The 16,914-nt window shown below is 55.5% G+C and overlaps 3 protein-coding genes across 4 annotated transcripts in view; 2 read left to right on the top strand and 1 right to left on the bottom strand.

Annotated features, from left to right (window-relative positions):
- MBTPS1 (membrane bound transcription factor peptidase, site 1) overlaps positions 1-4,525 on the top strand; it is a 31,734-nt gene extending 27,209 nt beyond the window's left edge. Inside the window, exons 20-24 of one of the 2 annotated variants that reach the window (XR_008489285.1) lie at positions 472-603; positions 1,130-1,256; positions 1,903-2,033; positions 3,476-3,744; positions 4,407-4,525. Coding sequence is in view for 1 of the 2 variants with exons in the window: in XM_054389473.1 (XP_054245448.1) it covers positions 472-603; positions 1,130-1,256; positions 1,903-2,033; positions 3,476-3,672 (587 nt within the window). In the remaining variant the exon portion in view is untranslated. Of the gene's footprint in view, positions 1-471; positions 604-1,129; positions 1,257-1,902; positions 2,034-3,475; positions 4,227-4,406 lie in introns of those variants that run through there. The other variant, XM_054389473.1, reaches the window with a different exon arrangement.
- A 2,687-nt stretch (positions 4,526-7,212) lies between these two features.
- SLC38A8 (solute carrier family 38 member 8) lies at positions 7,213-10,667 on the top strand. Its single transcript, XM_054389763.1, has 10 exons — positions 7,213-7,389; positions 7,854-8,052; positions 8,267-8,420; positions 8,552-8,656; positions 8,961-9,018; positions 9,247-9,361; positions 9,493-9,640; positions 9,718-9,915; positions 10,098-10,154; positions 10,571-10,667. The coding sequence occupies exons 1-10, from the start codon at positions 7,213-7,215 to the stop codon at positions 10,665-10,667; spliced, it is 1,308 nt and encodes a 435-aa protein (XP_054245738.1).
- An 857-nt stretch (positions 10,668-11,524) lies between these two features.
- NECAB2 (N-terminal EF-hand calcium binding protein 2) overlaps positions 11,525-16,914 on the bottom strand; it is a 92,379-nt gene continuing 86,989 nt past the window's right edge. The window contains exons 6-13 of the mRNA XM_054389681.1: positions 16,136-16,272; positions 14,207-14,325; positions 13,961-14,040; positions 13,103-13,159; positions 12,880-12,992; positions 12,142-12,219; positions 11,696-11,787; positions 11,525-11,553 (exon numbers count right to left, since the gene is read on the bottom strand). Of these exons, the coding sequence (XP_054245656.1) occupies positions 11,525-11,553; positions 11,696-11,787; positions 12,142-12,219; positions 12,880-12,992; positions 13,103-13,159; positions 13,961-14,040; positions 14,207-14,325; positions 16,136-16,272 (705 nt within the window). The remainder of the gene's footprint in view (positions 11,554-11,695; positions 11,788-12,141; positions 12,220-12,879; positions 12,993-13,102; positions 13,160-13,960; positions 14,041-14,206; positions 14,326-16,135; positions 16,273-16,914) is intronic.

Below are 16,914 nucleotides of genomic sequence, written 5' to 3'. Positions count from 1 at the left end.
TCTTTCTTTTCTTCGTAAGGTGTTTATTTTGTTCTTTAAAAAACACCTAGTTGGTTCTTTCATTTGCTTCTGAAAAATGATACCAGAGCTCTGAGCTTCCTGTGTTTCCTGACAATTTTTGCAGAGACTTGAATAGCCTTGAACAACCTGAAATTCCCATATTTGAAACCTGTTATATATATATATATATATATATATATAAACCTGTATATCCTGCTCCCTAGAAAAGCCTGAGAAGATCTGTTGAGACTGAACAGATTCTTGTTGTTTGTGTATTGAGAGGGGGATTGGGAGGGTGTGTGCTGAAAGTGCTTTCTGAAATTGGGTCTAAAACATGAGGAGGGAAAACAGAGCCATAAAGCCTGAGTTACTTGTAAATGTCTTTACAGCCTTCCTAACAGAAAAACAAGTCTGTTTATGTGTGGCATAATGCATATCTTGTTTTGGGGCCTGGGGCTGTGAAATCCACAGATTGCTTTTGGCTGCTGGACTCCCTCCTGCAGTACACTTCCTACGGGGTGACACCACCAAGCCTCAGCCATTCTGAGAACAGGCAGCGACCGCCATCGGGAGCAGGCTCCTCTCTGCCTGAGCGGATGGAAGGTGAGAGCCTTAGATACCAAGCAGCTCAGCTTGGGGGCCTGCAGCTGAGGGGGTTGTCAGGATGGAATTCAGGAAGACTCAGCAGACCCCTTGCATTAAATGCCAGTAAGGTTACTTGGGGGTGAATCTACAGAGCTCTGTTTTACTAGAAGAGAGCACTTACTGTAGGGATTTGTCTTGATGTAGCTGTGATGTGATGAAAGAAAAGATTCTGTTTGTAGAGTAGGACTTTTCAGATGCCCAGTTCTGCTTGGGAGCATTCTAGTTAGTACCTACAGGGTGTGTATAAAGCATTGAGCCCTGTTCCATGTGCTACCAGCAAAACTGGGGTTACCTCCTGCTGAGGTGCACAGCCTTACTCTGTTGTAAGGTACCCTTTGGTTAATTCCAGCTGAGGTCTAGCTACAGGTCGTCAGTACTGTGAAGAGCTCCTGTTTTTACAGCAGCTCTGTTCAGCCAGATGTGAGTGTTGGTAACTGTACCCTACCAGTCTTGGTGACCCAGTCTATCCCTGCGTGAATTGCAGGTAACCATTTGCATCGGTACTCAAAGGTGCTCGAGGCTCACTTGGGAGACCCTAAACCCCGGTCCCTTCCTGCTTGTCCTCACCTATCCTGGGCCAAACCACAGCCTTTGAATGAAACTGCCCCCAGGTTAGTGTACACACCAAGCCTTGCTTTTGAGTTCCACTGAAAAATTATGTGTTCCATCTGCTTTTGAAAGGGACAGCTGGAATGCTAGAGAAACAGCAGATTGCAAAGAGGAAATACTGATTAATGCCTCTTCAGTGAGTAATTCTGACTCACCTTAGAGCTGCACTGTGAAACTGGGGGATTGTAAAAATAGCTTCACAAGCCTGTTCTGATTGAATGATCCAACACAGAGTGAACAGTCTTGCTTCAATCCACCAGCACTACATACCTTTGAAACAGTGTTCTGAAGCAGCTCCTTGGACAGCTCACCTCACACTCTGCCTTCTGTCCTATCATTTGTCAGTCACTTGAAGGAAAATGTGTCTGCATGTAGCCCACACTTGTCTGCTGGGCTATCATCTGTCTGATGGTGGCTTTTGGTAGTCTGTCTGCAAGGAAGAGAGCTGTTAGTAAATAGTTGCCAATCTATGTGTGTCTGTGTGATATCTGAATGTAACTTCAGAGGCCTGCAAACTACAGAACCTAAAGAATGCATCAAATCCTCTTTTGGGTCCAAACTAGTGAGTTATTGGTAGGCTCCACCGGTCACTTTCTCTCCTTGTGTTACTGAAGTAAGCAGCCAGCTCTGCCTTTGTATTTCTTCTAGCAACCTTTGGAAACATCAGAAGTTACTGTCAATTGACCTTGATAAAGTGGCTCTGCCCAGCTTTCGACAGAACCGACCCCAAGTGAGACCATTGTCACCTGGAGAAAGTGGAGCATGGGACATTCCTGGAGGTAAACACTGGGAAGTTTGATAGTTGCTCTATTGCTTTGAAAAAAACCCACACACACACACTACCAGAAGAGAGGCCACAGGTTTCTTTTCAGCTGTGAAAAACATGCAAATAGTAGTAAGGCTCTTTTGTAAAGGGTGGACTGATGAAGCCCAAGAAAAGCATTTTAGCATCTAATTAGTTTCTTCAGAAGAAGGCATGTGGGACATACTGGGAGGAGGATTTTGCTGGGTGCTTTTTGCATAGGTGAGGTTTGTTTTGGTGCTGTTCAGACCAAGGGGTGTCAGAAAAAGTCCCTGTCCTTGGCACTGTGTCTGGATACCTCCTGCTAATTAAAATTCCTTGTCTGAGTGCACAAAAGCTGAAGGTTTTGTCTGAGTGGTGCCTTAGGCAGGGTGCTAACACCAACAAATGGTGCAGAACGCTGTGAACAGCTTTCAGTCTCATGGGGAGCTGCTCTCCTCTACAAGCTTGGCACTGCTTGCCCAGGGGAAGCAGTTTGAGAGCCTCATGCACTTTTTCCCAACCTGAGCTGCTAGACCACAAGATGTCTGTAAAAACAGAGTTTGGTTCTCTTTCACCTCCTCACTCTGTGTGTGCAGTCTCTGGACCAAGCACAAAGTAATTTTCCTATTGGCATCAGGATTTGGTGTGCTTTATAGAACTTAGTGGTAAATTATGGTTGAGTGTTTCATCTTTGCTCTGACTGTTGTTGCAGGGAGAATCACAGAACGGCTTAAGTTGGCAGGGATCTTAAAGATCATCTAGTTCCAACCCCCCTGCCATGGGCAGGGTCACCTCCTACTAGACCAGGGTGCTCTAGGCCTCATCTAGCCTGATCTTAAACACTTCCAGGGATGAGGCATCCACAACTTCCCTGGGCAACCCATTCCAGTGTCTCACCACCCTCATAGTAAAGAGCCTCTTCCTAATGCCCAATCTAAATCTACCCTGCTCTTTTTTAATACCCTTGTCCCTCATTCTGTCACCACAGGCACTTGTAAAACATCCCTCCTCAGCTCTCCTGTAGCCTCTTTTAGGTACTGGAAGGGATCTATAAGACCTCCCTGGAACCTTCTGTTCTCTAGGCTAAACAGACCCAACTCCTTCATCCTGTCCTCGTAGAAGTACTGCAGCCCTCTGATCATCTTTGTGGCCCTCCTCTGGACCCTCTCCAACAGATCCATGAAATGTGGCTTCTACTTCCATATACCCGAATGGGTCAAGGAGGAAATGTTGGTGCTTTTGTGTGACATCAGCATCCTGTTTTACTTTTGCTAACCAGTTTGGCGTTGGTAATTTTCCTGTCTGAAATGTAAGCTGATGAACAGCAGTTTGGTCTGTGAAGAAGGGTTGGCTCGTTCTGGTAGATAACATGAACACCACAGAGGCACCGTGGCTCGTGTGCTCGCTGGTCACTTCCAAACCTCTTTGCCTTTCCAGGGATAATGCCCGGCCGGTACAACCAGGACGTAGGACAGACCATTCCTGTCTTTGCTTTTCTTGGTGCCATGGTGGTTCTGGCCTTCTTCGTGGTGCAGATCAACAAAGCCAAGAGCAGGCCCAAGAGACGGAAACCTCGAGTGAAACGACCGCAGCTTATGCAACAGGTTCACCCACCAAAGACGCCTTCCGTGTGACAGCTCTCGCTTGCCAAAGATGACCTCCTTCTACTGCTTGCTTTCCTGGGTGTTTGACCACTCCCAGTGAAGGTGGGAGTAATTCACTCCTGACATCATCTCATAGTCCTTAGTTTCTGGAGAGGAAAAAGAAAGGACCTCAGCTGATGGTCTGTATGTAAAACTGCAGCTTTAAGCAGCCGAAGCCACCAAAGACCTGAATCCTGTTCCAGTGGCTGCTTAGTCACTACATATCCCAAGAGGGGAAGAATGGACCTGTTTGGGTTTTTGTTTGTTTTTTTTTAAGCTGACCAAACTAAAATTTATTTGTTTAGAGGCTATTTTCTATATTTATTGTTGGGGAGGATGGGGGAAAAGTCACTTTAAGGACCTGTGCTAAGGCAAAACAAGTGCATTTTTTTGGATGGAATGCAATTTTCTAGAGCTGGGGTTACACCGGAGAGTGTCACACGCACCATTAAACGAGGGAGGGGGTGAGAGACACCAGTACCAGTGGGTGAGACATACTCCTGCAGTTTATTTTTATAAAGCCAACTACCATGATGTTTTTTGTAATTTTTGGTCATGATTTCACCGTTGTTGGTGAAGCAGATTTTCAATAAATATGTTATCTATATGAAGCTGAGACAACATGCTGCTGGATGGCTTTTCTTTTCCAACTGATGGCCATGGAAAGCAAGTTGTTGAGAAAATTTCCTTGTCTTCCCTCTTCCCTTCATGTCTTTATTCTTCAGAGGTATATCTCAAGGTGCAGACTTTCTTTGGAGAGCACTGATGGAGCAATCCTGCAAGTGCTTGCCTGAGTGAATACAGAGTTCTGAACACCTTGAACAGCTAACAAGGAGAGAGCTCAGCGATGGTGAGCTGTATGAGAAACTGTGGTGTGGGTGGCACGGTGTGGTGTGTCACAAAGCCAGAAGTCCTGTCTCCTTTGGTTTCTCCTGCTTGAAAGCCCATGGCTTGTTAATGAGCTTGGATAAGGACAGGCAAAAGCTGTCCCTGACCACGTGGTGTTGGTTCACGTCATCTTTGAAGCAGCTTCTCTCTTGTACCAAAAGTGCAAGGTTTCCCTGGCAGCTGCTTTGGTCACAGCTCCAAATAAAAGCAGCTTTACCCAGGAGGAGCAGGGAGGTGGTGGCTGCCTCTGTGAGTGACAGAAGTGACAGACAGGGGAGTGATCTGTACTGGTGAACAGATCCTGTTGAGCTCCCCCGCTTGGCATCTGACTGCACCCACCCTGTTCAGGGCCTACCATCATGGACAGGGGTTGTGGGCCTTGGGAAGGGCACTGCAGGAGAGAACATTTCTCCATGTAGCCTGGGGCAAACCTTCCAAGGGTTGACTGTGGATAGGGTTTTGCAGCACAGAAGTATCCAAAAACCCATCTTCCCTAACGTGGGGAGTGGGTGGCTTTCCCCAGCCTACCTCTTGCCTTCTGAAGACGAGGATAAACTGGAAGAGGTCACATCCTACTGCAATGCCAGGAGAAGGCACCAAGCTTTCACTTTGAAGCCATTTTAGTGAAAGTTCATCAGGACTGAGTAGATGGTCCTGAGGTGGGGCTGCTTGTGCCATCCCAGTGAGGCTGGAGCTCAGAGGTTCCCTTTCCCTTTCTGACCATGTACCTATGCCAACAGGGGGTGGATTTTGTTGCAGAATCATAGAATGATTTGTGTTGGAATGCACTTTTAAATGTCATCTTGTTCAAGCCCCTGCAGTCAGCAGGGACACCTTCAACTAAATCAGGTCCATCTCACCCATGGCATTGGTTTTCCCATAGGACCAACTGACAGCTTTCACAAGAACAGTAAAGGTGTAAAATCTCAAGGGCCTTACTTCAGAGAAGGGATTGCAGGTAGCCAAGTGCAGTTGTAGTTGGGGTTTTCATTGTCCAAAACAAGGACTGTCCATTTGCACCTTTGACTGTCTGTAATGATAATGATGTGGCAAATATATCAGCATCCCTTTTTCCATCAAAGAGAAGGTAGGAGGGCACCAACCAAGGTGCCACAGCAGTGCATAAAACTGCCAACCCAGAGGTACCCTCAAGTTACAGCTTGGGCCCCAGGGACACTAACATAAATGGGAGAAAGGGGGGAAAAAACTTGAGCAAGGGAGCCCACAACCCCTGAGCAGAGAAACCACCTGGGGCTGCTGTGCCAGTGTGGGAGGGGGGCTGTGTCCCTTCTATTTGAGGAAGCCTGGAAAGATTTGGTGGTGCTGCTGGGGTCGGTGATAATGAGAGATTACAGCTCCACCACTGCCTCCAAACCAGAGTCAAGCTGTATCAAAGCACCAGTCTGAATTAAGAGCCTTTCCCAGTGGCTGGTATTTTACAGCCCAGTGGCCAATTTCTAAATCGTAGAGGCCAATTATTTCCAAAGCCTTTGGTGTGCAGTTAATGAATGCCTGGAAGGGGCCTTCTAGACAGTCATAAGCCCTGTAGGCACTGGAGATGTAATGGAGGTGACAGGCACAATTAGCCATCCATAATTCCTCCTAGCAGCTGATTAAAGTCTCTTTATCCCTCTTAGCCAGATCAGAAGGCCACATATTTGGGAAATAAAAAATGCATTAGGGGCTGTAAGCCAGCCTCGGGTGCCTGTGCTCTGAGTGCTGGGGCAGTGTCACAGAGCTGCTGTGCCTCTCCTCCCATGTGGGGCATGGACCCCTGGTCCCCACGGGATGCAGCCTTCCCTGGGCAGCATCAGTCACCACATCATTTTATCCTGGCATTTCCTTTCCCTGGATGGAGCAGGGGAGGGGATGGGATGGAATGGGACAGTATAGCTCCTGATTAAGCTCTCCCCATTGCAGGAGCATCCTCGTGGGCTTCAACCTGCTGCAGAGACCCCAAGGGGTGCTGACCTCATCCTGCACCCAAAAAGTGGTGAAGCATCCACCAGCCAAAGCATCTGAAGGGCCGCAGCTGTCTCCGCTCACCCTCCTCACCCCAGCATGCTGGAAAATGCCCCACGGTGAGAATTTCATGTATGGAGCTAACACAGCTGGAATAAGGAGCTCTCAGCCTGCCCAGCGTGAGTCCTGTACGGGGAGCTGCTGGTTTTCCTGTGGTCTGTACGAGCCCTTGGAGACTCGGGGCCGCCCTCACAGTGCAGGAGGGGTGGTGCCAAGCCACGAGGCTGCACAAACCGCGGTCCCTCCCCCTGCCCTACACCCCTCGAGCCGGAGTGGGAGTTGGAGTGCTTGGGTGGGGGCTTTCCTTGGGCACGATCGGCGGGGGAGAAACTGCCCACGGCCGGCTCTGTCCCCGTCCCTGCGGGCTCTGCGCCCGCCCCCGCGGGGCCTGGTGGAGGGCAAGAGGGGGAGTGCCCTCCCCTTGCCAGCCGCGGCGGAGGGAAGGGAAGGGGTGGCGGAGGGGCTGCGCTCCCGCTGCCCGCCCCGGCGGAGGGAAGGGAGGGGGTGGCGGAGGGGCTGCGCTCCCCCTGCCCGCCCCGGCGGAGGGAAGGGAGGGGGTGGCGGAGGGGCTGCGCTCCCCATGCCCGCCCCGGCGCAGAGCGCTGCCGGGGACGCGGCGGGATGGAGCGGGGCGAGGGCCGGCCCCTGCTGCCGGCGGCGGCGGGGCGCAGCGCCGGGCTCTCCTCCGCCGGGGCCGTTTTCATCATGCTGAAATCAGCGCTGGGCGCGGGGCTGCTGAGCTTCCCCTGGGCTTTCGGCAGGGCCGGCGGGGCCGCCCCCGCCCTGCTGGTGGAGCTGGTAAGGGGAGCACGGCGGGAGGACGGGGGCGAGGGGCTGCGGGCAGCGGCATCCCCGAAGGGAAAGGGATGAAGGGACGGAGGAGCGCACCTGCTCCGGGGTTTGGCGGTCTAGGGGAAATCCTGGGGCCCACCCAGGCTGAAAGGCAGAGCGGGCAGGGCAGGGCTGCCAGAGCCACTACCACTCTAAGGACCCTCTGTGCATCCAGAGCTACACTCCCAGCTCAGCCTGACATGAAACTGGTGGCTGGTCCCCTCCATGCTCTCCAGACCCCCAAACTAACCCCGAAGTGTCACCCAGGGCTGCTTCTCCATCCATTTCCTGGTCTCTGTTCATAATGTTACCTGTGCCACAAGGTGCCCTAGCCAGCAACCTGGTCCCTGGCCACGCCCTGCTGGCTGTCCCTGGGTCCAGGGGGTGATGGAAGGTCAGTGTGGTGCTTCTGCTGGGTCCTGTCCCCACAGGGCTCGCTGGTCTTCCTGGTGAGTGGGCTGGTGGTGCTGGGCTATGCTGCGGCCCTAAGCACCCAGCCCACCTACCAGGGAGTGGTCCGGGCAGTGTGCGGGGCGGTGGTGGGGAAGCTCTGCGAGGTCTGCTTCCTCCTCAACCTCTTCATGATCTCTGTGGCCCTCCTGAGGGTGGTGGGCGACCAGCTGGAGAAGTGTGAGTTGTTTCACCTTATCTCATTTGGGGCTTGTTCAGGGCTAGTGCATCCTGTGACTAAGGGGAAGGGGTGCCATGTGGGCTGAGGGCTGCCCGGGGGTTTTCTTGTGACCTCCAAAGACAGGGCTTGCTGGTTCTGCCATGCTGTGATGCTTCCAACACCCAGTGGGCCACCTTTTGGGATGCAGCTGACCCACCCCGCTCCCCCTCCTAGTGTGTGACTCCCTGTACCCCAACGGGACGCTGAGTGAGACTCCCTTGGCACCTCCCTGGTACATGGACCAGCGCTTCACCCTCTCGGCTCTCTGTGTCCTTGTCATCTTCCCGCTCTCTGTCCCCAGGGAGATTGGCTTCCAGAAGTACTCCAGGTACTACCTGGGCTGCCCCCTCTGGTGGCCTACCCCTGGGCACCCTGTAAACCATGGCACCTCCTCCGGGTGCCTGCAGGACCTTCACCTGCTGGTAGTCGGTGTGCTGATGTTCTCCCATGCCCTGGCAGCATCCTGGGCACACTGGCCGCCTGCTACCTCACCCTGGTTATCATCCTGAAGTATTACCTGCAGGACAAGAGCCTGGGCTCCTCCGAGCCTTCCCAGACCTCCAGGTAGTGGGGGTGGAGGTCAGACCTGTGTCCCTCCCACCCCATCCTTCATGGCATCAGCAGTGGCATGGGGCAGGGCTGGAGGCAGTGCAGGGGTGGGGATTGAGCTGAGGACAGAGCTGGCATGTTGATGGGTGGGTGGCACCCCCAGCCCCAGCTTACACCACAGCAATCCTCCCTGCTCCCAGAATCACAGGGTGAGAGATTGGCGTGGTGGTACCCAGGCTTCATAGTTTATACCAAGGTCCCTTCTGCTGCTGACAGCCTCATGCCCTTTGCTCTTTACTTCCTCCCACCCATGCCACAGGGTCTCTTCCTGGGCCTCCATTTTCAGTGTCATCCCCACCATCTGCTTTGGCTTCCAGGTAGGTTACCCTGGCCCTGCTGTCCCTGGAACCCTGGTAACCTGGATCATGGGGGACAACATCCCTTGCAGGGAGGGGGACCCATCAGTTGTTACCAGAGGTACCTGTGGGGTGGGACACAAGCCCCTGGGAATGGGGGAGAGTGGGTCAGGGCACCATTGGGTGGGAGTGAAGGCATTGGGGGTGGGGGTTGTCCCTGCACCACCACCCCCTCGCCATGCCTTGCAGTGCCACGAGGCCTGTGTGGCCATCTACAGCAGCATGCGCAACCAGAGCTTGTCCCACTGGGTCGCCGTCTCGGTGCTCTCCATGCTCATCTGCCTCCTCATCTACTCCCTCACCGGTAACCCCAGCACCGGAGCCCTTCCTCCCCTCCTTGCCCCGGGTGTCCCCTGTCCACAGGGCTCGTCCATGCTCCTCGAGGTTCCTCTGTCTTCGCTGGCACAGCCGCCCACCTCCACATTCCGCTTGCAGGGCTCTACGGCTACCTGACCTTCGGCAAGGCTGTGGCCTCTGACGTGCTGATGTCCTACCCGGGGAACGACCCAGCTGTCATCGTTGCCCGCCTGCTCTTTGGCGTCTCCGTTGTCACCATCTACCCCATCGTGGTGCTGCTGGGCAGGTGAGGGGGTTGGTGGCAAGGCAGGTGTCACCCTCCCATAGCCGGTGTCCCATCAGCCCCCCTGAAACCTCCCCTAGGTCAGTGGTGCAGGACATGTGGGCAGCCCCCAAGCGCGGGGCCAGGGCGGTGCCCGAGGCAGGTGAGCGGTGGAGCCGGGTGGCCCTGACAGTGGCCTGGATGGCCACCACCCTCCTCATCGCCCTCTTCGTCCCAGACATCGGCAAGGTCATCGAGCTCATCGGGGGCATCAGCGCCTTCTTCATCTTCATCTTCCCAGGCAAGAGTGAGCAAAGGGAGACAGGAAAGGGATTGCCGCTGCCTCACTGGGGGCATCACTGCAGGAAGGGGCTGTGGTGCTGGGTGGCCCCTTCTGGCCCTGTTCTGAGGGTGCAGGGACATGTCTGTGGGGGCCTGGGCACTGGAGGATGTGACGGTGGTGCTGAACCTCTGTGTTGGTGGCAGGGCTGTGCCTGGTGTGCATGACAGGGACCAGCACCCTGGGGCCGCACAAAAGGTGAGTGTCTGTAGCAGGCAGGGGCAGGGTACAGCACCTCATGACCCGTGGCCTGGGCAGGGTACCTGGGGGTCACACTCGCCAAGGCGGGAGCCCTGCGAGGAGGGGGATTTGGGACACCTGTAGTCTCTGGAAGGAGGGGGCACTTGCTGTGGGACATGGAATCTGCAGTGGGGCTGAAGAGTGAGTATGGAGGGGTGTGCCTAGGTACCAGGTGTGTACCCAGGCGATGGGGAGGTGCCTGGGCACCAGAGGTGTGCTCAGTTATCAGGGATGTGATCAGGCAATGGGGTTGTGCCCAGGTACAGGGGATGTACCCAGGTATCAGGGGTGTGTCCAGACATCAGGGAGGTGCCCAGCAGTGGCACATTAGTGAGGCCAGCTCTGTCCCACTGGCCCCTCTCATGTCCCCACAGGGCTGCTCTCATCTCCTGGGGTGTCCTCTCTGTGCTCGTTGGTGCCTTCGTCTGTGGGCAGAGTGCTGCCCTGGCCGTGCTGGGGCTGCTGCGCTGAGGGGCCACGGAACCTCCACCACACTCCCCACCATGCCCACCCCATCATGCCCCCCAGCCCTGCACAGCCACCCAGGACACTGTCACACTGCTGGAGCCCATGGTGGTTTTATTTGACATCACTGTTGCCATTGCAGAATGGCAAATAAAGACGGGACAGGGTCTCAGCCACACACCCTGAGGGACCCCGGGCATGGCAGGGTCGGGGCAGGATGGGCCAGACAGACACATAGACAGACCTACAGACCCCAGGAACTGGGAGGGGGAGCTCTCACCCTCACGCCTGCAAGGCATCTGCTGCCACACCAAGGACACCCCTGGGTACCACTCCCACCCCACAGGACTAAGGGCACCTGTGCCACCACCCTGAGCCCCCTCCCTGCAGGGATGCATAGTGGATACAGCCCCATTGCCCCCTCCCAGGCCCCTATCTAGGTGGCCCTGGGGGACTAGCAGGGACCCCCAAATTGTGCCACCCAGAGGGTACTCCCGCCTCCCACTCCCATCCCTTCTCATCATCAACTCCCTCCCCAGCACCTGGCTGCCTGCACCCTGCCTCCCCTCCATTCCTGCCTACCCATGCATGGGGGATGCCACCCCTCACCCCAAACCCTGCCAGCCTCTCCCCGGCAGGCCCCGCTCCTCCTGCAACCAGAGACCATCCCACTCCAGGGAGAGGTGACCCAGGTGACAGGGTAGCTGGGAGAGGGGGCCCCATGGGGTGCTGGGGACACACACAGGGGGTTTCCTTCACTGCAGATGGATCACACCAACACCTCCCACCACCCAGCCATGGAGGGGGGGAGTCACAGCCACCCCGCAGCAGGGACGGGTGCTGGCGGGCCCCCCCACAGGTGGTCACTCTCGGCTCAGGGTGCACCAGGCAGCTGCAGGGGAATGGCACCAGAGGGTCACTCCCACACTTGTCCCTCCCACACTGGTCCCTGGCCCCTGCTCACCAGCAGTGGGAGCAATGCAGGCCACCCGAGGGTCCACGTCCTCCACCCCATGGGGCTGCCACCTTCCTACCTGGCACAGCCACGCTAGAGATGGCCTCAGGCTGGCTCAAGGTGTCCACCTTGATGTGCTGGAAGCCCTTGTAGGTGGCACTCTGCAGGTGCCTGCGCCCAGTAGGAGAGACTGAGTGACAGTGTCCCCCTAAATCACCATCCCAGCCCCCTGCAACTCCCTGGGCTCAGGCAGGGCCTGGCTGCCTTGTCACCCTTCCCTTGGGCAAAGCACCCTGCCATGATTCAGGACAGAGACCTCCCATCCTCCATGGCCAAAGCCATCTTCAGGTGGGAGATGCACAAAGACCTCCCAAGCCACCCCATCCCCTTTACAGTGATAGCCCCAGGACAGACAGATCCTTGCCCCTGTCATCAGACAGAGCTTGGGGCTCAGCAGTTCCAACATGCCTCCAATACCTGAGCACCCCAACCAAATAAAGAACTTTTTTGCAACCCCTCCCCTACCTCTTCCAGTCCTCCTCAGTCTCCCAGAACTCATAGATGATGAAGGTGACCCCATCAGGCAGCTTCACGCCGGTGACACTAGCAGGAGCAGGGAGAGCAGTGAGCCTCAAACCAAGGGGTATCCTTCCTGCCTCACGACCTCACCAAGGGGTGACCCAAACCCCAGCAGCCTGGGTGGGGTGGGACTCCCTTCCAGCCCTCCCTGCCCTCCCCAGACCATGCAAGAGTTTTTGTACCCCAAATCCTGGCTGGTTTGCCTGAGACCTTCACTTGGTGGGGTACATACTGCAGCTAGGGCAGCTGAACCCCCTGCCCCGTGACCCCAGCTGAACACCCCCTGCCCCGTGACCCCAGCTGAACACCCCTGCCCCGTGACCCCAGCTGAACACCCCCTGCCCCGTGACCCCAGCTGAGCACCCCTGCCCTGTGACCCCAGCTGAACACCCCCTGCCCCGTGACCCCAGCTGAACACCCCTGCCCCGTGACCCCAGCTGAGCACCCCCTGCCCCGTGACCCCAGCTGAACACCCCTGCCCCGTGACCCCAGCTGAACACCCCCTGCCCCGTGACCCCAGCTGAACAACCCCTGCCCTGTGACCCCAGCTGAACAACCCCTGCCCCGTGACCCCAGCTGAACAACCCCTGCCCCGTGACCCCAGCTGAGCACCCCCTGCCCAGTGACCCCAGCTGAACACCCCTGCCCCGTGCTCCCCTCCCCCCAGCTGCCCGTGGTACCCACTGGAAGCAGTCCCTCTCCCCGGCCACGCTCTTCAGGTACTGCTTGAGGGCGCTGCCGAAGTGGCTGAGGTGCTTGTGTGACACGGTCATCTCGTCCCGCACCAGGAGCAGGTACTGCCAGCCCCCCCAAACACAAGGGCATGTGAGACACAAAAAACATGGTGACAAGCCCCCCCCCCCACACACACCCCCAAGTCTGGTCCCACGCTGCAGGGCAAGCTCACCGTGCAAGCTGTGCTCTCGCTGTCTGACAGCCGCTGGTGCAGGTCAAACCAGAGGGTCTGGAAAAGGGAGCACAGCAATGGTGGGGGGAGTGGGCTGAGCACATGTGTCCCTCCCAGACAGTGAGTTACTGTCCCCAGGGCTTAGCATAAAGGGCTGTGCCCCTTCTCTGCAGGGGATGGCTGTGAGAGCTGCTTGCAGGTTCATGCCCTCCTGTCAGGAGCCTCTACAAAAGCTCCCAGTGCTCCCAGAGCCAGCCAGCATCCCCCACACCATGTCCTGGCACCAGCCCCAAAACAGCTGTCACCTTTTCACAGTCCCCTCGTTGTCCCTGGGATGGCAGCAGCAGGGATGCCCACCCCTCCTCAGTGCCCATTGTGCCTCCCCAGCCTCAGGCCCACTCCTGTTTCCTCTGTCAACCATGACTGACATTGTTCTGCTCTCAAGCTCCCCAGCACCTCTCTGCCTGCAGGCAGAGCACCACCTGTCCCCTGCTCCCTTCTGCTCTGAAGGTGCAATCCAGGAGGTTTTCAGGAACGTGGCCTGCATTGCCACATCTTCTCCATCAGTCCCTAGATGGAGTAAGATTGCCAATGCAAGGGATGTTGCCTTCTTCCTTATGCTTCTTCTTCTTTAAGAAAACCTCACAGTTAATTGTTCCACATCCAACAGCTGCTGCCAGCTCATTAGATGCTCCAACACCACCAGCAGCAGTCCAGCTCCCACCCACAGCCTATTCACACCACGGAACAGGGATGGGCATGGCCACCTTTGGATCACCTCCATCCCAACCAGGGCAGGTGGTGGGGGTGCAGGGACACCAAAGGGGCAGTGCCATGTGTGGAAATGCTGGCCCTTACCTTGTCCTCCAGCCTGCCAATCAGCTCAGCCAGCCTGTTGATCTGCCCCTCCAGCCCCTCTGCCTTGGTGTCAGGGGAACCTGTGTGGAAGACATGATGGCATGAGAGGCACCATGAGAACCCCTAAGAGCCCTGCTGCCCCACGAGGAAGTTGGGCATCACTTCCATGCTTTTTGCAGCTCCATTCCCCAAGCTCCCTGAGCCACCCCAGGCTGCCAGTACAGCCAGAAAAATGCTATCACTTACCAGTCTGGAAGTTCTTTCCATGCTCCTTGGGGACCACCCAGCTGGTGGGAGAGTAGTTGGGCATGGGACTGTCATACCAGGTATCCACAGGACCATGGCCAGCCTTGCTGGGGTAGTGCCTGCAACCAGAGAGCACAGAGGCCATCAGGGGGGGCTGGGCATGTCCAGCACAGCTTGAGCCAGGGCCAGGCAGCTGACACTGGAGCATCTGTTTGGCAGCTCTGCAACCAACACCAGACCCCTCGAAGAGGGGGAGCTGGCATGGGGAATGGGGCAAGATGACAGCACCATCACTGGCTGGACTTTGACTATGCACATGGGAATGTGACAAGAAAACCTGGTTCTGAAGAACATCTCCAAGATAAGGAAAGAAGCACAGCAACAAAGATGGCAGGAAAACCCTAGCTGCTGCAGGCTGTGCGATAATCCCACTGCCAGGGCTGCATAATCCCCTGTCAATAGGCAGAAAATTAGGCAAGAACACACAGAGATTTCTTTTTAATCACAACTTAATGAGGTGTCTCAGACTCAGATGCTTTACTCTCCCACTTTGTTTTACAGCCCTTCATTTTGGTGCTTTTCAGGTCACTTCTTTGTCTTCAAACAGATGCACCAACTCTTTTTTTTTTTTTTTTGTGGGTTGATTTTTTTTTATTGTTGTTATTAGCACCATAAGAACCCAGCTACAATGCTCCTCATTATGAGCTGGGCCCACATGTCTGCAAATAAAAGCCAGCAAAAAGTCTTTCATGGGCTCTAATTGCTCCATTTGCTGTTGGGCTTGTTTCATCCTCTTACTTTTTTCCACGTGTTTTCTGCAAGGTTTGCCACAGGCCAATGGTTTCCTGCTAAAATGGGAGGAAGGCAGGGGTGCAGAGTAATGAAATGCAGAGCATTCCTCCTAGGAAAGCTGAGGAGAAGTTCCCAGGGCTGCCCAGGGGCTCCCTGTGTCCCAGCCAGCCACAGCTCCTGTGAGACCCAGCCCATTGTCACCTGGCCTGGATGCAACTGCTGCTGCTGTTCAAACCCAAACCACCAAGATGTGGCTGCAGTGAAGAACTGAGTGCTGTGGTCTTTGGGGTGTCCCAGCAGGGAGCTGGGATTTTCACTCTCTGTGGTCCCTGTGCCTGGTCCCCTCTGCCTACCCACAGCTTGGGGAAGCCAAGGCATCCTCCTGAGCATCTCATGGCTTCCTGATTTGTAGGGATGGCAGGAGAGAGATTTGCTTCGTGAGCATCTAATGAAGGGTTTCCATGGCAACCTGTCCTGGCCCCAGCTGGTGGCAGTGGTACTCTGGGGAAGTGAGTGACACTGTGACACCAAGGGGGGCTGTGCCAAAGTTCTAGCCCTGGTAGCCCTAAAGAAATGTTGAAACTGTCTTCTCCAAGCTTGGTAGCACATGCTAGGCTGCTGGGGTGGTGAGTCCACTCACATGGGGACCCAAAGAGGAAGCACCTTTTGCCTCTGTGGATGATTTTGCCTCGTGGGTGCCCCATCCCCAGCACAGGCAGCCATACACCATGGGCTGTCACCAGCACATCCCAGACATAGCCACCCTGCTGCTGGTGCCCATGTTTTGCCCATGGATGGGACCAGTGGCTTTGCTTCGAGAAGCACCCCTGAACTACCATCACTGCCCAGCCTGGCTCCAGGGTGCACTTGTGGGTGAAAGGGTCAAGAGGGACCCTTAGGACTGTGGGACAATAGGGGACAGGGCAAGATAGGGAGGTGGAAGAAAGCCCCTAGAGCTGTCAGGAAGCTGGGAAGGGAGGTGAAGAAAAAGGAGCTACTTGCTCGTCTCTCTTTTTCTCCTGCACACCATTCACTGCATATTTCTTCATCCCAGGTAAGCATCCTCCTCCTCCTCTCCCTCCACCCCCCTGTATCAAAATCAACCAGGAAGCAGAAAGGCAGTCAAGTGTGGCAGACCTGGCAGGGTTGGTTTGCTCATCAATGGCATCCACAGCACTCTCCACAGAGCTCAGCAGCGACTGGGTCTGGTTTGCAGTCTCCTTCAGCAGGAAGCGCGTCACAAACTGGTCCACGTTGCTGCCACTCTCATACACCTGCCAAGGCAGACAGCAAGCAGGGTGAGAGCCTGCATCCAGCCCGTGCAGCATCCATCCCACATGCAGGCTGGTCCCCTCTGTGTCCCTGATCACAAGGGCCACAGGAGGAATGAATACACACCCTCCCACCCCGTGGGAAGCACGTAACTCCTCCAGCATCTGTGGGCCACCCAGCACACAGCCCTCCAGCATCCCTCAGCTGTGGGCCAGACTTGCAGAGGCTGTGCTGGGAGGGAGGTCACACTAGCACTGCTTTATTTACAGATAACCAAAGCAGCAGAGTGGGGAGTTTACCCAAGGCCCTCAGCTGAGCTCTTTACCCTGGGCTTTGCTCTTGCCTGGCAGAGGGAGAGCCAGCGGGTGCAGGTCTGGAAAGTGGCCCCTTCTGGGCTTTGCAGCTCCCTGCCCAGAGAGCTTCAGCATGTTATTTAGTGCCTGCATCCACAAGAGTATGGCCAACCCAGTGCTCAAGTGAAAGGAGTTTGGGACAATTAACATGACTCTCAGCAGGGAGCTGCAAGCCAAAGATGCCTTCAAGCCAGCAGCAGAAATCTCTGGCAGTCTCTCCCTCCTATCCCACACTGAGAGATGAGAGTCTCAGGATGTTTCAGCTTTAGAGTTTCTCTCTGAAGAGGAAGG

This window comes from Indicator indicator, chromosome 19 (assembly GCF_027791375.1).
Source record: "Indicator indicator isolate 239-I01 chromosome 19, UM_Iind_1.1, whole genome shotgun sequence".
NCBI lineage: Eukaryota > Metazoa > Chordata > Aves > Piciformes > Indicatoridae > Indicator > Indicator indicator.
Note: the sequence above shows the minus strand (reverse complement) of the source record. Positions and strands in the feature narration are given on the sequence as shown.

What these genes read in the sequence shown, in the direction of transcription:
- SLC38A8 (XM_054389763.1), top strand. Translation starts at nt 7,213, where the DNA reads ATGGAGCGGGGCGAGGGCCGGCCCCTGCTGCCGGCGGCGGCGGGGCGC. An exon ending in CCGCCCTGCTGGTGGAGCTG is followed by an intron (nt 7,390 to 7,853) that starts GTAAGGGGAGCA and finishes CTGTCCCCACAG; the next exon opens with GGCTCGCTGGTCTTCCTGGT. An exon ending in CCATCTGCTTTGGCTTCCAG is followed by an intron (nt 9,019 to 9,246) that starts GTAGGTTACCCT and finishes CATGCCTTGCAG; the next exon opens with TGCCACGAGGCCTGTGTGGC.